The sequence below is a fragment of the Lissotriton helveticus genome, chromosome 2_2 (assembly GCF_964261635.1).
Source record: "Lissotriton helveticus chromosome 2_2, aLisHel1.1, whole genome shotgun sequence".
NCBI lineage: Eukaryota > Metazoa > Chordata > Amphibia > Caudata > Salamandridae > Lissotriton > Lissotriton helveticus.
In genome coordinates, this window is record NC_136060.1 from 298,486,725 (window position 1) to 298,508,434 (window position 21,710).

The 21,710-nt window shown below is 45.0% G+C and overlaps 1 protein-coding gene across 1 annotated transcript in view; it reads left to right on the forward strand.

The window, feature by feature from the left end:
- The window catches only part of FBXL5 (F-box and leucine rich repeat protein 5), a 384,640-nt gene that overhangs the window by 67,755 nt on the left and 295,175 nt on the right, over positions 1–21,710 (forward strand). Inside the window, exon 5 of the mRNA XM_078678451.1 lies at positions 14,081–14,263. Within this exon, the coding sequence (XP_078534577.1) occupies positions 14,081–14,263 (183 nt within the window). The remainder of the gene's footprint in view (positions 1–14,080; positions 14,264–21,710) is intronic.

Here is a 21,710-nt window from a genome sequence, read left to right on the forward strand (position 1 = left end):
AGTAGTAAGAATAATTGAAAGCATTCCTCGTTCCATGTTAAATATCATGGCCTTTGCACTGCTTAAATGATTTTGTGGTTATTTCGTGGATTGCAAAATCACGAAAAGCTGGAGGCTGTAATTGTGTTCTGGCCATGCATCAGTTAATAAGGTCAAATCTAATGAATAGAAAATGGGTATCCGCGAAAGCTATGCTTAATTAGATTGTGCCCAAGAATCAGATTTTAGGAGTAATGGTTATTTGTGCGACCCTCAATTTGGGTTATCCTTAATATCACATGATTCTTTGGGCAGTTTACAAAATGTGTTCCGTCTTTCGCTCTTGCTTACATTTGGAAGACAAAATAGATTGATTTAAAAGGTTATCATAAATATTCTAACATTCTGTGTAAATACAATCATCTTTATAAAAACGCTGGCCAACTTCTGTGGTCCGAATAATCATAGACCGCTGGAAATGCCCCCAAATGCATAATGGACATATCCAGATTTTTTTTTGCAGTTTTTAAACTTTCTGGTGATATTCATCCTTACAGTATTTGGGCACCGTGTCGGATGGCAGCTAGGAAAAGCTACCCACCCCAGACATTTCTGAAAACTAGACAGCCCAGCGAGTCAAAAGTAGTGTGTTGCTTACACGGATTCCACCACTTCCTCACCCAGAATACCCTCCAAACTGAAAACATTAGTGAAAATTAAAGATTTTCCTCCTGTTTCTGTCACAGAATGTTCCAGAATTTCTGGTGATCGATAAGTGTCCTACCACCTAGCATCCCCACACTGCTCCTATTATAAAAATGTTACCCTGTGGGGGTGGATCAATCTCCTGTTACAGTAGAGGCTCCCAAATGCAGTGCGGATGTATCAAATGTTTACTTTGGAATTTCAGTATTTTTTGGTGATGTAGGTAGTTATGGTATTTGGACCCAGGCTCAACCGCCACTAGGGGAACTTATCAACCCTAAACTAATATTGTGTGAGTGGGAATGTGAACCTCTACTAAAGCCTATCAAAGGCAGCCTATATAGGCTCAGTAGAACTTGCCAATCTTTTGCCTCTAGCATGCTCACTGTGCTTGGCAAGAGCCCTCTTCGTGTGGAATTTGTCTTCTAGCAGTCAAAGGGGCTGATGACAAAAGTCCAGCAAACAGTTGCCAAAATACAACTCTTTCCACTCCACACTAGGAAATTAGAGGTATCCGAGAATATCCTTCAGACTCACTTCTCTGGCAGTCTGAACTTATCTGCATTTGAAAACTTGAGGGAAAAAATTCCTGGGGTATACCATCCTAAATGCTTGTAAAGCATTTGCAGAAAAACGTATTTAGAGTTGGCCAGACAGCAGCGTTCTTCATCAAAACGTGGCAGATGTTGCAACTGCCGTAAGTACTGTGCCCTTGACTGTCATGCACTTGTAATATGATGGAAGGAACATCTGCCACTTTTTGACAGAGTGCCACTTCAAATGAGGACTGTAGGAAAAATGAAGCATGAAGATATCATGTAGGCCACAAGTATGACCAATGTGCACCCATTTACTGGAGTCACTGAAGACACAGTGGCTCAAATCAAGTTTAGGAAGAAAACATGGCTTGTAATAATTTTGATGAGATCTATGAGAATCGTGTTCCACTTTAGATGGAACAATTTGAACAATTTGAAAGACCCATAGGTAATTAATAGGCCATGGAAGATATGTATTTATTCAAGGTCATTTAAAGTCGCAAAAAGACTGTTCCTCTTCAGTCAGTTTACCAGAACCTCAATTTGTGTAGTAAAAAGTGAAGCAAGTGGCACTATGCAAGTTTGTCTTGGAGAGCGCTGGAGACTGTAGTACCAAGTCTCCTAGGTAATTTCTTGCCCAGTAAAAGCTCTGCATCTTCAATATGGTTGAGTTATTTTCTTTTTTGCAGCAATATGGTTTGCAAAGTGTCAGTCTTGCAGTCCTTCATAGTCCTTCACAATAGAAAAAGTAGAGGCTATTGCTTCTTTAACAGTGAGATGAACGATAACCGACAACTCAAAGTCAAGAAAGGAAATAATTCTTCCTGTTCCTGTTTTAGACAGGCAGTTGGATCTGGTGAATTGCCAGCTTCTCATACCATCTGCATGTTTTACAAGTTGCTTTCTACGATTGATGTAACAATCAATCAATCAATCAATCATATCATTTGTAAAGTGCACTACTCACCTGTGAGGGTCTCAAGGCGCTGGGGTGGGGAATGCTGCTACTGCTCGAAAAGCCAGGTCTTGAGGAGTTTTCTGAAGGTCAGCAGGTCTTGGGTCTGCCGTAGGTGGATGGGGAGGGTGTTTCAGGTCTTGGCGGCGAGGTGGGAGAACGATCTGCCGCCTGAGGTCGCTCTTCGGAAGCGGGGGACTGTAGCGAGGTCGGCGGAGCGGAGCTGGCGGGTGGGGGTGTAGATGCTGAGTCTGTTGAGGTACGGTGTTGTGGAGTGCCTTGTGTTTGTGGGTGAGGAGCTTGAAGGTTATCCTCTTGTTGACCGGGAGCAGTGCAGGTCTCTCAGGTGGGGTGTGATGTGGCTGCGGCGAGGGAAGTCGAGAATCAGGCGTGCAGAGGCGTTCTGGATGCGTTGGAGCCGTCTCGGGAGTTTGGCCGAGGCTCCTGCGTAGAGGGGGTTTCCATAGTCCAACCTGCTGCTGACAAGGGCCTGGGTGACTGTTCTTCTCGTTTCAGTGGGGATCCACTTGTAGATCCTACGGAGCATGCGGAGGGCGTTGAAGCAGGAGGAGGAGACGGCGTTGACCTGTTTAGTCATGGAGAGGGTGGAGTCGAGGATGACCCCTAGGTTGCGTGCGTGGTCGGTGGGTGTTGGAGCGGTTCCCAGTGCGGTGGGCCGCCAGGAGTTGTCCCAGGCTGAAGGGTTGGATCCGAGGATGAGGACCTCCGTCTTGTCCAAGTTCAGCTTCAGTCGGCTGTTCCTCATCCATTCAGCAACGGGCTTCATTCCTTCGTGAAGGTTGGTTTTGGCGGTGTGGGGGTCCTTGGTGAGGGAGAGTATCAGCTGGGTGTCATCGGCGTAGGAGAGGATGTTGAGGTCGTGCCGACGTGGGCAAGCGGTGCCATGTAGATGTTAAACAGGGTTGGGCTGAGGGATGAGCCCTGGGGTATGCCGCAGATCTCGGTGGCTTCGGTGCGGAAGGGGGGAAGGCGGACGCTCTGTGTTCTGCCGGAGAGGAGGAGGTGGTCCAGTCCAGGGCCTTCTCTTGGATTCCAGCGTTGGGGAGGCGTGTTCGTAGTGTGTGGTGACAGTCCGTGTCGAAGGCGGCTGACAGGTCCAGGAGGATGAGGGCCGCTGTTTCTCCGTTGTCCAGCAAGGACTTGATGTCATCGGTGGCGGCGATGAGGGCAGCCTCGGTGCTGTGGTTGCTGCGGAACCCGGACTAGAAAGGGTCCAGGATGTTGTTCTCCTCGAGGTAGCGGGTCACTTGTTCGTTGACGGTCTTCTCGATGACCTTTGCCGGGAACGGGAGCAGGGAGATGGGCCGGAAGTTCTTGAGGTCCTTGGGATCCGCCTTGGGTTTCTTGGGTAAGGCGTTGATCTCGGCGTGCTTCCAGCTCTCCGGGAAGGTTGCTGTCTTGAAGGAGGTGTTGATGATTTTCCGGAGATGGGGTGCGATGGATGTGCTGGCTTTGTTGAAGATGTGGTGTGGGCATGGATCTGACGGAGATCCGGAGTGGATGGTGTTCATGATCTTGATGGTGTCATCGTCGTTGATGTTGGTCCAGTAGAGCAGGCGGTTGGTGCGGATGGCGGTCGTGGGAGCGGAGGTCTCAGTGGTTGTCAGGGCGGTCGTGGCGTTGACACTGTCGTGGATGTCTGTGATCTTGCGGTGGAATAAGGTGGCCAGCGAGATGCACAGGTCTTGCAAGGGTGGGACGTCGTTGGGGTTGGAGCGTTCCTTCACGATGTTGAAGAGCTCTTTGATGTTGTGTGCGTTGTTGTCTAGGCGGTCTTTGAAGGAGGCCCTTTTGGCGGATCTGATGAGGTGATGGTGTCTGCGGGTGGCATTCTTGTGGGCGGCGTGGCTGTCCGGTGTTGGTTCACGGAGCCAGATCTTCTCCAGCTTTCGGCAGGTTTGCTTTGAGGCCCGGAGGTCTTCAGTGAACCAGCTGGATTTCTTGTTGGTATGATTGTTGGAGGGTTTCTTGATCGGGGCAAGGGTGTTGGCGCAAGTAACTGGGCACTTTTCTTAATAGCACCCTTTTCTATTCCCTATTCAAGTGTACAATTGGTCTTATGCACTTCTGCCAGTTGATCTCAGACTTTGACTAGAGAAGTGCTCTCATCACGAATCGTAGTGAGCACATGTACCTCCCATCTGCCCGAGAATTTCACAGCTAGCAGCTGTTCATAATGTAAGGCTCCACACTGACCTTTTTGGAGCTTCTTTCAAACCAGCTCATAAGGGACCCCCTCCTGGTGACTTAGATTTGTTCCACACCATGCCAATGTGTTGCAGCTTGTTGAGCATCTATATTCCTGTATAGATGTTTTCCACATAAAGGTTATGTATAACCTTTATGAAAGTAATTGAGAAAGATCACATATAGTCTTTTCACTAGTTCCTAATGTGAAAGGTCAACCAGATGGAGTTATGATTGGATCCTTTCCTGTTTTCACTTTCAGGCTGTATGTACAACCTGTGGCACTCTTGTAGAACATGTAAAGGGTGATGTCGTATTAAGTTCTTTCACTTTGTATATACCAAATGGACAGTAGTCATCCTTTGTAAGGGATCACAGACTTCTTGACTGTTATGTTCTTCCCTGGAGCATAAACCCCAGGAAGCCTGGAGGAGAAATATTCCACTACAAGCTGAATTTTTAAACAAGCATTGGCATTGCCAATAGGTCTCGCTTGTGGGACCTTATAAGTATTTAGTTTTGCAGCACAATATCCTTGTTGCACCAATGATATTGTGCTGCAAAACTAAATACTTATAAGGTCCCACAAGCGAGACCTATTGGCTATGCCAATGCTTGTTTCCCTTTACTTTCTTTCGCTTTTGTTGTTGTTTCAGAATTTCTTGCGTGCGGGTGTGCGTCTTCATTATGCAACATTCGAATGTGTGTGCTGCTGAGTTCGCCTGTGGTGTTTTCCTGGAGTGTGGTATAAGACGATACCCCACCCTTCCATTCACTGACTGGCTGCATGTAAACATCGGTGTTTTTTCGAAATATTTAACAGAGTGTTGATATTTTGTGTAAACCTGCTTTTGCTTTTATAAAAGCACTGCAAATCAGAGGAACTCCGCTGAAAGTCAATGTTCAATAAACAGGCACGTTGTACTCATATCTCCATTAAAATGCACACTGTCTGACAAGCTGGATTTGTTTTTAAAACCAAGTTAAGCAGAGGAGATGAGTCTGCATGCAAAGCCCTGCGAAAATACTGAAATAAGAGAAACAGTACTACGAGACTTGTGTGTTGTAAGCCAACAAACAGTATCTCATTTTATGGCTTGTAAAAAAAAAAAAAATGCGTGCGCCGGGACAGGAAGGCAGAAGGAAGAGAAGGGGGGAGGGGGGAGTAAAAAAAAAAAATGCGTGCGCCGGGAAAGGAAGGCAGAAGGCAGAGAAGGGGAGGGGGGAGGAGAAATGCGACACGGCGGGCAGGGGAGCGGCGAAAATGACTAATTAGGGGAGGAGAAGCCGAGAAGCCGCAGAGCGCACGCTGGGCGAAGCCCTTTGATGTGCTCTGCGGCAAATGGAGGGAGGCTGATGCGCGTTCATGTTTGAACACGTGGTTCACATGAACTTCATGAAAACGCCAGCAAAAAGCTGGTGGTTTCATGATGTTTTCGCCGCTTGAATTCTCGCTCCGCTCGATGCACATGCGCGCATCGATAGGTCGCGAGACCTAAAAATCTGTCCTTGTCCAGTTGGTTTGGTGGCAGTGATGCAGAGGAGGGAAATGGCACCAAAGTATTTTTGTCCACAAGGGCTGTTGGCCCCTATGACAACAGTACACAAAAAAAAACAATTCCCTGTGTGTAGTTTCAAATTCTGGCTATGTGATAACCATCAACAAAGTAGGGAGCGGGAGCAGTTTAGGTCCAACAAACACACTTACCTGTATGGACTAATCTGTATACCAAGAACAAAGAGTATGTAGTGGGGAAACATTATTGTTGTCTTGTCCACGACAAGGGTGGTAAGTGGAATGTAAATATTTAGGAGCTAGAGCCCTCGCCTACCCAACTGGGTGGCATGCTTCATCAACGGGCAGCTCCTCATTAGGCCAGTGCTGCAGGGCCGAGTGGGCCCCTTAAGGGCCTCTTTGCTGGAGATCTTTTAAAATGATTTGTGGTAGCAAGCCTGTAGTGAGGGTGCTAGTAGTGTTGATGGGAGGAAAAATGAGTGAAGAGCTTAAAACGACTAAGGACTACCTAACTACTACTTTATTAGAATGGTAGTTCTAGTCGAGGTTAAAAGGTGAAAGTAAACAGGAAATAATGGTCCTCCTTGTTTATTCGAAACGATCAAGTTGAGTAAGGGTCAACCTGTTTCTTACCAAAAAACTGAGTTACAAATGATTTGTGACAATTTATCAGGACCATTAAATATCCTAAACTACAGGAAACTGGGACAGTTATCCAAATTAGTGAATTGCCCAAACAAGATGACCACCTTTATAGTCTGGCTTAGCCGATACCTCTTACAAGTAATGAAGAGATGGGAAGAATTCAACCCTATTGGAGCAGTACTTAGGCCCCTAATGTATTGCAGGGATAACTATGCTTTGTGCGGTCTGGATATCAAATGTGGAAAATGCCTACGACCTACACTCTCTCTGCAATCCTGCATACTCTTTGTATACTATGTGAGAACAGTGCCAGCACTAATCCCTTGGCAGCAATCCTTCAGAAGAAGCACTGTTGTAAAGGAAGATGATCTACCTTCCCACTGGTACCTCTCTGTGCATTGTGGTTCTGAGGGGATATGGTGGGGGTCTACTTCGAAATACAGACTCTGAGACTTGATGGTCTCCAGCAGTAACACCAACCGAAGTAATGAGGATATCATCAGTCAGCTCTGGAAGAGGCCAGGAACAGAAGTGAAAGCATTCCCACCCCCTTGGAAGACATGATGTTCCTGTCCTCTGCACCAATAAGGTAGTACAGAGGATGTGAACATCACAGACCCTTCAGTAAAGGGGTTAAGAAATATGGCTAGTAATCAAAAGTCAAATCTTAATGTTCGAGGCATGGGGGCTGCTGAATTCATATCTTAGCATAGATCGCCGCCTAGTGTTGGGTCCGGATGATTGCACCTTGTTGTCCTGGAAGAGTCTTCGAAGTATCACGAGATAAGTGACTCCTCCCCTGGACTACAGTGCGCATGGGCATCTTCTCCATCCTTAGATTGTTTTTTTCCGCCATTGGGTTCGGATGTTATTCTCCTATTCCAACTTCGGAACCGAACCTAAACTACTTTCTAAGGCCAAAAGGCCTACCACTTCGACGGTATTGTTCTCGTTCGGTACTTTCCATCTTGATCCGGTCGTCGACGCGGGCAGTTGGGCCTTTCGACGCCACGTGGGCCTGCTGCAGATGTAAAGGAGCTCCGTTCAAAAGGTGCCCACAATGCCACTCCAAATTCCCGCATACTGACAAACATACAGTATGCAACAAATGCTTATCACCGGAGCACAACGAACAAAATTGACCAGCGTGTGCCCAATTCCGTTCGAAGAAGACCATCCGGATTCGACGGGCCGCTACGCAATAGATGCAGCAGCCGGCACCGGAACCGGAGAACATCTTCGATGATGAACACGACCTCCCAGAAGCGGCGGACTCGGATCTAGAAATCGTCACGGTTGAGGACCAGTCGGACTCCGATGACCAAATCACGCCGGGGCAAAAACTGAGTACCCAGCCCCCAACACCGCTTATCTCAAAAGATAAGGCTCCAGTCGAAGCATCACCTAAAGGTCTTAGCCGAGATCGACAAGCCTCCTTCAGAAGCCCCGCCTTCCGGCTCGGCTCCGAAGCCCAAAACCAGGCCTAATGATAGCCCAGGACCGAGTACCATTCTCCCGAAGAAGGTTGTCGACCCCAAAAGGGCTGTCGAACCAAAGGTCGTCGATCCGAAGAAGGTCGTCGAACCAAAGGTCGTCGAACCGAGGAAGGTTGTCGAACCAAAGGTCGTCAAACCCGAAGAAGGTGGTCGAACCAAAGAAGGTCACCCAACCCAAAAAGGTTATCTAGTCGAAAGCTATCGACCAAAGAAGAGCCTCGAAACAAAACGGGTCGTCGATCCAAAAAGAACACCCGACCCAGAGAAGGCCGTTGATCCTAAAAAGAGTGTCAATCAACAATCAGGATCACGCTACAAAACCCGTCAAGCCGAAAAAAGCCATTGACTTGACCAAAAACATTGAGCCGAAAAAAGCCGTAGAGCATAAAAACCGTTTCGAAACAAAAGCTGCGGTCGGGTCGCCAAACCAAAAAAGACTGTTAAACCAACAAAGGACGTCAAACCGAAAAAGGTCACCGACCCGAAAGCAACAGCCGAGCGGAAAAAAGCTCCACAACCAAAGTCCCTCGAGCCAAAAGGTCACAAACAAGTCACTAAGCCAAAAACATCGGCGCCAAAGCCACGGACAGTCGAGGAAGATCTCTTCCATCCTGATCCAGTAACTGAGGAACAACCTAAACTGTATATAGGCCCTGAAACAGGACACGTTACAGTTTATCACCGGAAAAAGAGACCATTGGACACACACTCCTTCCCCAGTTCCTCCAAAGAGAAAAGACTTCGGGACATCTCCCTCAAGGCCTTTTACTCCTCCTCCTTTCTTTCCTAATATGCCTTTTGTGCCCTACTCTCCTACACATTCAGACTATAATGACGGGGGTAACATGGAGGAAGATCCTCGGGATAATCTTAATGAACCAGAGGATCCTCATGCACAGGATTATACATGGGATGACCAGAATGATCCATATGACCCACAACCCATCCCAGACACTTCCCCATGCCCTACAAAGCTGTCGCCTACTGACGACACCATTGTTTTTAACCAACTGCTAGATAGGGCAGCAAAATACCACAATGTCGACATGCACACTGACCCAATAGAGGAAGATTTTCTATCTGACACTTTTCCTACTTCTGAGAAAAATATCAGGACACTTCCTATGTTAAAAGGGGTACAAAAACACGCGCCAGACATATTCAAAGATCCAGCCAGAGCACTTGTACTCAATCCCAGGATTGAGAAGAAATAGAAGGCAGCCCCTACAGACCCTACTTATATTAAATCCCAGTTGCCTTTAGACTCACTAGTAGTAGCAAACGCTCGAAAGAGAGCTAACTCACAAACAGGAGATGCTCCCCCTCCTGACAGAGTCTAAAATATTAGAAGCCTCAGGCAAAAGAGTAGCCTCACAGGCTGCTAATTCATGGAGGATTGCGAACACACAAGCTCTACTAGCACGCTATGATAGAGCACATTTCGATCAACTTGAAGGTTTACTGCAACACCTGCCAGAACCTTTTAAAGCTCAGGCTACCGACCTCATACAGGAAGGCAAATTTATAACTAATTCTTCCATTGAATGCGCGCTTGACGCAGCTGACACATCAGCCAGGTCCATTAATACTAGCGTATTACTACGCAGACACGCGTGGCTACGCATCTCTGGTTTTAAAAACGAGGTGCAATCCACCATCCTCAACCAACCAGTTAACCAAGACTTCCTGTTTGTCCCTGCAGTAGATACCATCTTAGACAAAATGAAAAAAGATACTGAAACTGCTAAGTCTATGGGCGCACTTCAGTTTCAACAACATAGAGGTTGCTTTCGTCGATCCTCCTACAGAGTCTCCGCAAGAGGCAACACATCACAAACTTCCTCTGCATACAAAAGCAACACCCAAAGTTCCTTTAACAAAGGCTCCAACAGATGAGGTTATAGGGGCAACAATAACTAGGGCAGAGGACGTGGCGGCAATAACACCAGAGCCTCCACTGCCGCCAAGCAGTGACTTTATCACACTCCCTCCAGACCATCCAACACCAGTCGGAGGCAGAGTCAAACAATTCCTACCAGTCTGGAACTCCATTACTACAGACAGGTGGGTGAGACAAATTATCCAGTATGGTTATTGCCTGGAACTCACTTCTACTCCTCCCAACATACCACCCAAACACCGTCCTATGTCCAAAGAACACATCACATTGTTACAACAAGAGGTCGCGTCCATGCTACAAAAGGGAGCCATAGAAGCAGTCCCTTTTCAACACCAAGGAACAGGGGTATACTCTCTATACTTCCTAATTCCCAAAAAGGATGGATCCCTCCGACCCATACTAGACCTCAGACCGCTAAATCAATACATACTCTCTGGACATTTCCATATGATTACTCTACAACAAGTACTCCCGTTACTACAGCAAGGCGACTTCCTTGCTACATTAGACCTCAAAGATGCATATTTTCACATACCTATACATCCAGCTCACAGGAAATACCTCAGGTTCACAATAGAAGGTCAACATTATCAATTCAAAGTTCTCCCCTTCGGGGTAACTACAGCCCCAAGAGTTTTCACAAAATGCCTAGCGGTAGTAGCTGCACACCTCAGAAGGCAACACTTCCACGTGTTTCCATACCTCGACGATTGGCTCATAAAAGCCAACTCGTACAACCAGTGTGCAAGCCATACGTCTCAGACACTCCAGCTGCTGCACAGTCGGGGCTTTTCCATAAATTACCCAAAATCACATCTACAGCCCTCCCACATACAGCAATATCTGGGGGCTACAATAGATACCTCAGTAGCAAAGGCATATCCAAATCCAGCCAGGATAGCCAACATGCAGACTCTCATTCAAAAGTTTCCGCCACAACACTCTTTGCCAGCTCGAGTCTTCATGCAGCTCTCATAGGCATGATGGCCTCCTGCATATTCATTGTCCCTCATTCCCGACTTCAAATGCGTCCATTGCAAGAATGCCTAGCCTGGCAGTGGAACCCAGCTCAAGGACAACTAAAAGACCTAGTGTTGGTAGACCGTCGCGCTTACGACTCTCTGCAGTGGTGGAGCCCACAAAACCTTTCCAAGGGGCGACTGTTCCAAGAGCCGGTTCCACAAGTAGTACTAACAGCGGACGCATCACTGACTGGTAGGGGAGCCCATTCAATACACAGTCCAATGGCTCTGGACAATCAAACAAAAGACACTGCATATAAACCACTTAGAGTTGCTAGCAATATTTCTGGCACTAAAAGCATTCCAGAAATACTTGTACAACAAGGCTGTGTTGATCCGGACGGACAACATGACAGCCATGTATTACATCCAGAAACAAGGAGGGACACACTCTCCCCAGCTGTCTCACCTAGCACAGAGCATATGAAGGTGGGCAATTCCAAAAAACATTTTTCTTCTAGCAGAACACCTGCCAGGGAAAGACAATCAAATAGCAGATCTGTTAAGCAGACACAGCCAACAGCTACACAAATGGGAGATTCACCCTCAAGTTCTCCAACCATTCTTTCAAAAATGGGGGCATCCAGAGATAGATCTGTTTGCCACAAACGAAAACTCAAAATGCCAGTACTTTGCCGCCAGGTTCCCACATCCGTTGTCACAGGGCAATGTGATATGGATGAACTGGTCAGGCAGATTTGTGTACGCTTTTCCACCATCCCCACTGATTCCGCTGGTGGCACGCAAACTACCACAGCAGTCACTCACAATGATCCTGGTTGCTCCCACATGGTCAAGACAACCATGGTACACAACGTTCCTAGAACTTTCAGTAGTTCCCCACCAAAGACTGCGCCTCTCGCCCGATCTTTTAACTCGGAACCATGGAGAAATCAGGCACCCAGATCCCAATCAGATGAACCTAGCGATCTGGCTCCTGAAGTCTTAGAGTTTAGATACCTTAACTTGCCTCCTGATTGCATGAACATTATCAAGGAGGCAAGACGGCCAACTACTAGAGCATGCTTTGCAGCTAAATGGAAAAGATTTGTAATTTATTGCAATATTAACCAAATCAATCCATTTGATGCTTCCATCCAAAACATCTGTTACCTCTTGCATCTTCAAAGATGCAAGCTAGCATACTCTTCCATAAGGCTACATCTTGCTGCTATAGCAGCATATCTCCAGAACAGACAACACCTGTCCCTGTTTAGAGTACCCCCAAGCAAAGCTTTTATGGAAGGTCTTAAAATGATAACCCCTCCAAAGCACCCACCTTCACCAGTCTGGAACTTAAATGTAGTACTTACCAGACTTATGGGATCTCCTTTCGAACCGCTCCATTCATGTGAATTAAAATTTCTAACATGGAAGGTGGCATTCTTGATTGCCATTACCTCCCTCAGGCGAGTGAGTGAGCTACAGGCACTAACCATTCAAGAACCCTTCATGCAAATACATGCAAATAAGGTAGTACTTAGAACTAACCCTAAGTTCATGCCAAAAGTCATATCCACTTTCCATATCAATCAATCCATAGAATTGCCAGTTTTCTTCCAAAACCCACAGTCAGTGGCTGAGAGAGCCCTACACACACTAGATGTAAGGAGAGCTCTGCTATATTATGTTGACAGGACTAAATCATTTAGGAAAACAAAGCAACTGTTTGTTGCTTTTTCCCCACAACATAAAGGTAATCCCATCTCAAAATCAGGAATAGCCAGGTGGATAGTTAAATGCATTCAAATATGCTATCAAAAAGCTAAACGCACTCTAACAGTTCCCCCAAAAGCACACTCTACGCGTAAAATGGGGGCATCCATGGCTTTTCTAGGGAATATTCCTCTTGAAGACATATGTAGGGCAGCTACATGGTCTACCATACACACTTTCACTAAACACTATTGTGTAGACGTGCAAACAAAGCAGCAAGCTGCTGTAAGGCAGGCTGTCCTTAAAACTCTTTTTCAGACTGCTGCAGCTGGTACAGGTGACCACCGCTAGAGGAGATACTGCTATAGAGTCTATGCTAAGATTTGAATTCAGCAGCCCACATGCCTCAAACGGAAAATGCTACTTACAGTATGCATCTGTTCTTGGCATGTAGGGCTGCTGACATTCATATCGCCCACCCTCCTCCCCGGAGCCTGTCGCAGCTGCAGGATTCTCGTTTGCATGGTCATCTCTTACTTTACTATACTCCATCTTTGCCACAATGGCGAAAAACAATCTAAGGATGGAGAAGATGCCCATGCGCACTGTAGTCCGGTGAGGAGTCACCTATCTCGTGATACTTCGAAGACTCTTCCAGGACAACAAGGTGCAATCATCCGGACCCAACACTAGGCGGCGATCTAAGATATGAATGTCAGCAGCCCTACATGCCAAGAACAGATGCATACTGGTAAGTAGCATTTTCCTTCCTTACTGTGTAATAATGAACGGGAACTCCCTTTTTTTCAACAGAGCCTACGTATACATTAGGATCATATTGTAACTGCGTCCTGTATATTTTTGTAAAAAATTGTTTACAAATATTTCTAAGTTTGATTTCTGGTGTGTAGTCTCATGGATGCACTATAGTGAAGACCATTAATAAAGTGCATTGGCCCATCCACAGATGCTTAAAATCCATTAAAGAAAGACTTCAGTTGTTGGCTAAGGTAATGGTATACCTTCTTCTTGGATGGATTTTAAAAGACCATGCTTAAAATCCATTAAAGAAAGACTTCAGTTGTTGGCTAAGGTAATGGTATACCTTCTTTCCAGACTTTAGGGGATAATTACAGTTTTTTTTGCACTTGATTATTCCAAGAGGCGACTGACCAGGTTGCAAACCATACCAGGTGATCTTGGATTTTAGCACTGGAACAGTAATACTGTTGAAGATTGTGGCATGACCAATCACTTTCTCTTGGTCAACAAAATTAACAGCTAGAAGATTGCCGTGTAATATTCCAAATTCCTGCACAGTCACTGTAATGGAGATGAGAAGTTGAAGTGCACTCCCTTACTGCTTAATTGTTTTACATTCTAAATAAGATATACCCAGTGTCTTTTGCTTTTTCATAACCTTGTATCAATACATGAAGTGGTTTGTTTTACATTACAGAAACTGAGGTGAAAAGTAATGTTGCGTCTATAAATCAGCTTCCTCCGGAGGTCATGGTGACTGTTTTTAGTTACCTAAGCCCTCGAGATATATGCCGCTGTAGTCAAGTAAACACTAAATGGTCTCAACTGACTAAAACTGGATTCCTCTGGAAACACATATATCCAGTACACTGGGCCAGCGGTAAGTAGTTCAGTCTTTAAATATTGTCATGTGCCATTCAAATAATGGAAAATTTGATAGCTCAATAGTATTTCCACCCTTTTATGTTTTCCTATAAATGTGTATTTTGCTGTTGAATATTATTATAGAAGTCTTCCCTAAACCATCATGCATGTAACTATTTCTGTTGTGGTGTCCATAAATGATGACCGGATCCAAGGTACATTCAACAACCTTTATCCCTCATCCTGGAAGCTAGTGTGCACCCCCACTTCCTGATCTTAGCTGCCACATATTAAAATTGCAACCTGTTCAGTTTTCCTCCAAGTGACATGTTAATGCTGTGCTCATGCAAAGGATACACAACCCTTTAACACTACACATGTCTACTCCCTTTGTTTTTACAAATAATATCAATATAGAACACCAAGAAAAAGGTCACAATAAGAACACATACCACAGGTAAGATAACAGGAAAATTAAAGAACACATTTCTATGACTGCTAACTGCCCTTAAATACAGGTCTGTAATTGCAGAGCAGTTCTTAAAACAGTTATTCCTTAAATTTAATTGGTAGACAAACATGGCGGCCAATTCTTCACATCTGCACATCATCCCTTCCTATCAACACATGCTCAATGCCATATTCAAGATCCACATCTCCATGTGCAGTCACACTTGCTTCTACAGTCTAACTTAAGCTACTTCCCTACACCTGCTGTATTACACTTCAACCACGTCTCCAACCATAATTAATCTCCTTTCTCAGCATATTACTTCTGAGCACTAGCTGCACCAATGTATGTCCCTTTGCCCCTGGTCAGAATACTTCAGTACTGTACTATTCCATCACCCAACCTGTCTGAATTGTTCGCACATTTAATCAGTCCAGGTTTCAGAACATGTACTGTCTTGGGAACCTTCTAAACGTTATTTACACAAACCCGCACAAATTCTTCTGTGTGCTTCCTCCACTCCATGTCCTCTATCGTAATACTTCTTGTGCACTTCCTGTACTTCACTTATGTTATTTCTTACTACTTCTGGTTACCATTCAACTTGGTTTGCCCCTGACATATGTCCAAAGTTATCTTTAGCCTATGGTTCTTGTCTTTTCATTAACCTGAAAGAGCTCCAAATTTTTTTATTTTTTTTTACAGCCAAAGGCTTGATTACTCACCCGATTAAAGTATTTTATTGCTCCATTATCAGCCCTGTGATAGTTAATTCTTCTGGTACATGATAACATTTCTTACAAGTAGATCTTCTACATTAGTTGACTTGAACTGTGTAGTCTGGTCTCTCAGAACAAGGTCAGTGAAGTATATGGAGTAGAAAACACACTAGATCTGGCAAAATATATGTTCTCGGATGTTTTCCCTCAATTTCTCATCCCCCCCCAAAAAATAATAAAAACTAATTCTGTAGTTGTACATTCTTTGAGACCTGGACAGGGTAAGATGACCTAGGATGAAAGGTATGTGTATTTTGGCCAGCTATCATCTCTTTAACCACCAACATGCCAATGTTGTGCTGTGATGGCAAGGACTAACCTTCTCTGGTATCGGGGCGGCATGTTTTGACATAGAACACAGGTTAGCAATAACTTACTCCTAATTCCGCTTCCTGATTTTTCCTTTAACAAATTCCTACTACCCGATGATCATTGCAGTCTATCTACCATTCGTGTAGTCTTTATATATGTTGTGGTACAACACCTTCTTAGACTTGAAAGTTCCACAAATGGGCTTGTTCACAAACATAAAAACAAAACAAAAAATTAAGACTGTGTCCGGTTTCTCTAATAAAGGGTCAATACAATGTTGTCAGTTAGCTGTAGAAAATGGGTTTTGCTTTTCCCCCAGTAGCTCTTATTTCCTCCAGTTCAAACCAGGTGACTTACTTCCAGAGCCAGAACAATCTTAATTCAGGCCCCTTAATATGGCCTCATCGATGGTGGTAACTTGATGTACTCCATGTTGGTGAGGCAACATGTGAGAAGTTGGCCTGATGTGCAGTGCTCACTATTCTAGTGATCACTATATATCAGTCCAAACAACCCTTATTGATGATTGGTTGTAAGTCAACCTTATAGACCAGCTATCCTAGTAGCATGGATACGAGCAGTCTAAGGCTAAGACTCTAGAGGGCGTGTTAAGCCAGCTGTTTTACCATCACATTACCCCTTGAACACCCAGTGAAAGGACACCACACAAGTGTTATGAAAATAAACAATGTATTTATTAGAATCCCAACAACCCTGTACTCTTTATGAGGACAGGGTGCTAGGCACACAACAAAACTCTTACGAAAATACTTAAGTTAGCACGGTATACACAAATGCCCGAGGGGCACGAAAAACCATATACTTTAAAAGTGGAATGCGAAATTACTAGCAGGTAAGTACAGTACTAATAGGCTTTGGAATCGCTAGGACTTGACTATAGAATCGTTAGATTACTTCTAGGAGACCTAGGGGACTCGGGTGCAGAGTGTGCACTCTCACGCGGGATGCGGGACAAAGTCTATGGAAGCTAGTAAAGGTAAAGTTAGTGTTCACGGGCGAACCCGACCTGGTAGGGAGAAAACGACAGTGGATCCTGACCCTTGGATAGTGAGGCTATGCTGGGACACCGAAGTGCCGAAGTTACCTAGCCCAGGGGCTGCAGCTGCATAGGTCCCAAAAGACGTCGGGAATCCTCGTTGCCGGACCAGGAGCCTGGAAGAAAGATGCTGGCAGGCGACCAGTGAAGATTGTTCGAGTTGATCCAAGCCTGGATCTGGAAGAAGGATGACACCTGAAAGCAGAGGGGACCAAGTTCGTGACTACTAGCCAGTAGTCAGTGGGCACCAGGAGGGTACCGGATGGTAGTCACCTCGACTAGGTGAGTGGGCGACGCTGGCTCTGCAGATCTCACGGACCAGGAGGCGTTGTCGGCGACCAGGATGGAGAGGCGAGCTGTCCCACGATGGATGAAGCTGTCGGCGTCGAAGAACCCAGGATTGGGCAACAAAGCCTTGGCTAATTCAAGCCCACGCGGTGGACTCAAAATGGCGTCTTGAGTGGACCAGGAGGGTCCGGGGTGCTCCTCTTCTGGAAGGGAGCAAGGGCCAGTCTGGAGCAACCAGACCAGCAGCAGTGATGTCGTCGGGCGTCGTTCAGAAGGCCACAAGCCAGCGGGCTAGTAGCCAAACAACGCGGTGAGCAGCAAAAAGCAGAAGGGCCCCACGCCGATCGTGGAGATGCTGGGGGGCTGATCTTCGGTGCTGGAGCTTGCTCAGGGTCGGGGCTTCTCTTACCCCAAAGCACTCAGTCGAGGGTCACTCGGGAGTCGTGCTGGGCAAGCGTCGTGCAGTCTTGAAGATGGCCGGTCCCTCGAGGTCTCGTCACACCCACGAATCTCAGCGTGACTGATGATGTAGTAGAGGTCAGAGGTGCCAGGGAAGCCGGTTCTCGTCGAGCTGGGCAGTCTTGATCCGGAGGAGAGACTTGCAGCAGACCGCAGTGTTCTTAAGATGGTGCCTGCGGATGCAGGGTGACTACTCCTTAGTCACAAGGGAGAAATCTTAGGAAGAAGTCTTGAGTTCCTTTCGTGGAAAGTAGTTTCAGGATTCAAAGATGATCTGATTTGGAAGGGGGCCTGCTCCTACCTTTATCTTGGAAAAGGGGGCTGGCATGCGACTAAGTCCTGCCCTATGGGTGGGACCAGGAGGGGGGTGGTTACACCCCTCTCCTTTGGCGGGCTTTCCCCAGGCCAGGGGCTGGAGTGCCCCTGGAACTGGTTTCAGCCGGCCTATGCACAGTGAGCACCGGGGTGCCACTTGCAGTCACCTTCCTCTGTAGCCCTGCCTACCTGGAATACACAAAACCCTGTCTGGGACGGTGCTAGCACCGCCCCTGGCAGGAAACCCTTTGTCCTTGCCTCCTGCTCTGGGAGGACTCCCAGCAGCAGGAGGGCAGACTTGTGTCTCGGTGGCAGCATCCATTTTGTGGATGCTAAGGCTCTGTCTGACTTTAACCGGGGTTACAGGTTACATACATGTCGTGTCCCTCTAGAAGGGTGGAATGCTAACCCCGTCGCCAGAATTGGCGAGGGGTTAGTATTCCAATTCGTATGACACCTTACTCGACATGTTTTGATAAAGCGATACCAGAGTTGGCATATAACCGCGAGGATTATAATGCACTTAAGAGTATATGGTATGCGATATCATGGAAACGGCTAAGGGATGGATCCTGAAAGCCGCAGACAGGCTCAGCTCATGCCAGAGCACTATCTCACACGATTCCAAGCACTCTGCCTTCAGGATTGTTAAGGCCTGCCATAGGAGTGACTGATAGGAGATCTGTGTGTCCATTTTAGGGTTAGATATAGGTATACTATATCTAAAGCAAAGGGTGAGTACACCACCTTGCCCCAGCTGTCGTGCAGCCAGTTGTGTCAGTTTAGTTAGTCAGCCCAGGGGTGGCATAATACATGCTTCGGCCCCTGGGAGACTTCTGGGTACACCTCAGCCCTGGGTACAGGGACTTGGAGAGGGCCCAGTGCCAATTCAGTACCTGAGTACAATTTGGATAGAGAGAACAGCTAGGCTGTGGGTCTGATTAGCAGGCCCACAGCCAGGGAAAGTCGTAAACCAGTGCAGCAAAAAGCAAAAATCTGGGTGATCATAGGATTGCAGACCCTACTCTCCTACACAACACTAAAAGACTCCCTGCAGACCAGAGCTCCCCTTGACTATACAGTAATATTTTCCACTCAACCAACCATTGTTGAGTTTGGCAACCTATGTTCTGAGGGGTTTCAATACAGCCGCTTGAATTTACCTTCAGACCTGATGGGGTTTACTTAAGGCTAAGCACCCATCTTCCACTGTGTACTATCCTTTGTTTAAAGGGCCCAGTAAAAAAAATGTTCGCAACAATCAACAAAATTAGCATGCTTGAGTTTTGCTCTGTTTGCCTGCTGGGGTTTTGAGATCTAGTCTGCTATCATTTACAGGATGGCCCTTTTAAGAGGTTCTGTGTAGGAAGCTGGCTCTGTATATACTATACCAAAGTGAGGTATTGTGTGCAGAGGGTCCAGTGGAACCCCCAAGGTAGGCAGAGGTAAAGTTGGAAAGCACCTCACTCTCTATTTATGGTAGTGTGATAGAGCAGAAGGGCAGTATCAGAAGACAGTGTTAAGCATCTGTTGTACACACTCAATCAGCAAATGATTTCACACCCGCAAAAACTGAACTTCAGACCAATTGTTTTTGTATAAAAATATTATTTGAGTTATTTTGTAATCTTGAACCAAGCAAGCCTGGCACAGGTAAGCAATAAATACTTCACAGTAGTAATGCAGTTTGTAAACAGTTTGAATTGTAATTGCATATGCACTTTGTTTTGACCTAGAATATGTTGCAGAGAAATGCAATACTTTGTAAATACAGTACATCGACTTGAATGGGCTTTTCAGTAAAATACCAGGTAAGTTACTTTTTAGATTACTTTTCTTTCACAGAGTAGTGTACCTAGATACTACTCTGGGACATTTCCTGTAAACAGGTAAGTAAAATCGTGTTTGTTAAAGAGTACAATTTCAAAGAATTTCTTTAGGTTTTCAAACTCCACACTTAAACTTTTCCAAGAAGAACAGTCAATGTTATCCTATGGAGGAAAATAGTTTTATCAGTTTAAAGGTAAGTAATTCTTTAATTCTCAAAAATAATTTGCCATGTTAAGGGTCAGTTACAAGACATTTGGGATCCTTGAGGACTCATTTAACGTATTTTTGATTTTTAAATTCGTCACTTCAGTGAACATAATTCTTCATAACTCAAATGTTATCAAAACAGGTATTTTTTTATCGTAGATTTGATCTCCGCACATATTTATAAATCTTTATAACATAGCATAGGAAAAAAAAAATCCATCCGTCAAATCATGTATGGCAACTCATTGTCTACTGCCTCATCGTTTCTAACATACGAAGTAGTATCTGACACTTTTTGCACAAAAGTATATGGGCAATGTTAACACTTTAGCCATATATTCACATTAATTTTCAGTATACATGCAGTTCAAACACATTCACTGGTAATTGTGTACACAGAAAAAGTGTCGTTGCGTCGACGTTTTGGTCTCTCAAACTGTAAATCTTCGAGACCATCCTCAGGACAAGTGTTGCACCATGAATCTAATCTAACAAGTATACTTTTGGTCACCTTGTTTGGTGAGGGCAGACGATACACATTTTGTACTCAAGAAATTTTGTAAATCTGTTTTCTGATTATATAAATGTCATTTATGTTAGATTCATGGTGCAACACTTGTCCTGACGATGGTCTCGAAGATTTACAGTTTGTGAGACCAAAACATCGAGGCAACAACACTTTTTTGTGTATACAATTACCAGTGAATGTGTTTGAACTGCATGTATACTGAAAATTAATGTGAATATATGGCTAATGTGTTAACATGGCCCATATACTTTTGTGCAAAAAGTGTAAGATACTACTACGTATGTTAGAAACGATGAGGCAGTAGACAATGAGTTGCCATACATGATTTGACGGATGGCTTTTTAAAAAATACCTGTTTTGATAACATTTCTTGTTATGTGGAATTATGTTCACTGAAGTGACAAATTAAAAAATCTAAAATACGTTAAACGAGTCCTTAAGGATCACTTATGTCTTGTTATTGAATAAACCCAGTTCCTTGGGGAATAGTGGGTTGCCCTATTGATGTGTTGGATGTTAAGGGTCAGGGCAGCATATTCTTTTCAGATCTAATTAGTACGTATATTCAGTGGTCTGAAAGAGTACTTATAAAAAAAGAAGCAGTAATGTTTAATATAGTGCTTCAACCTACCCTCCTGCCATTTCTAAGCACTAACAAAAAACACATAGCTGCACTCTAAAGGAGAATAATTGCTCGAAACTGCATCATTTAATAATATATGTATACATTAGAGTAAAATCAACATACTTCCGAGTCAACACAAATAGCTTTCCCAACAGTAATACTGTCTCCATTTTTCTCCATGCTCGCTGGAAAATTAACCACAAAGCAAGCAGTGAGGCCTTTCCATACAATCCCACCAAATTAGTTGGAATTTTCTTCCCACATCCACCCTGGACACAGATTTTGTTCGATCTTTGAAATTAGCAAATATTTGACCATGTCCATGATGAGAATAGGCTGTGAAAATATTTGTGAAAACTCCCAAATGCATTATTGTGTGGGTGTGCACAAACTTCCCAGGGCATTCCAACCCTGAAACACCCTCTTCTCACACCTCAGAAAATGTTTATTCACAAGAAAAGGTAGATGTAAGTGAATCTTTTTTACAAGTGCACTTCTACTCTTTTAGCCTAACAAACTGAAAAGCTGTGCTAGTTGCGAACTGAAGTTGAAATAAGCATTAGCAAACAAGAGATCCTAAACAGTCAAAGAGACTAGGGGTGTCCAACATG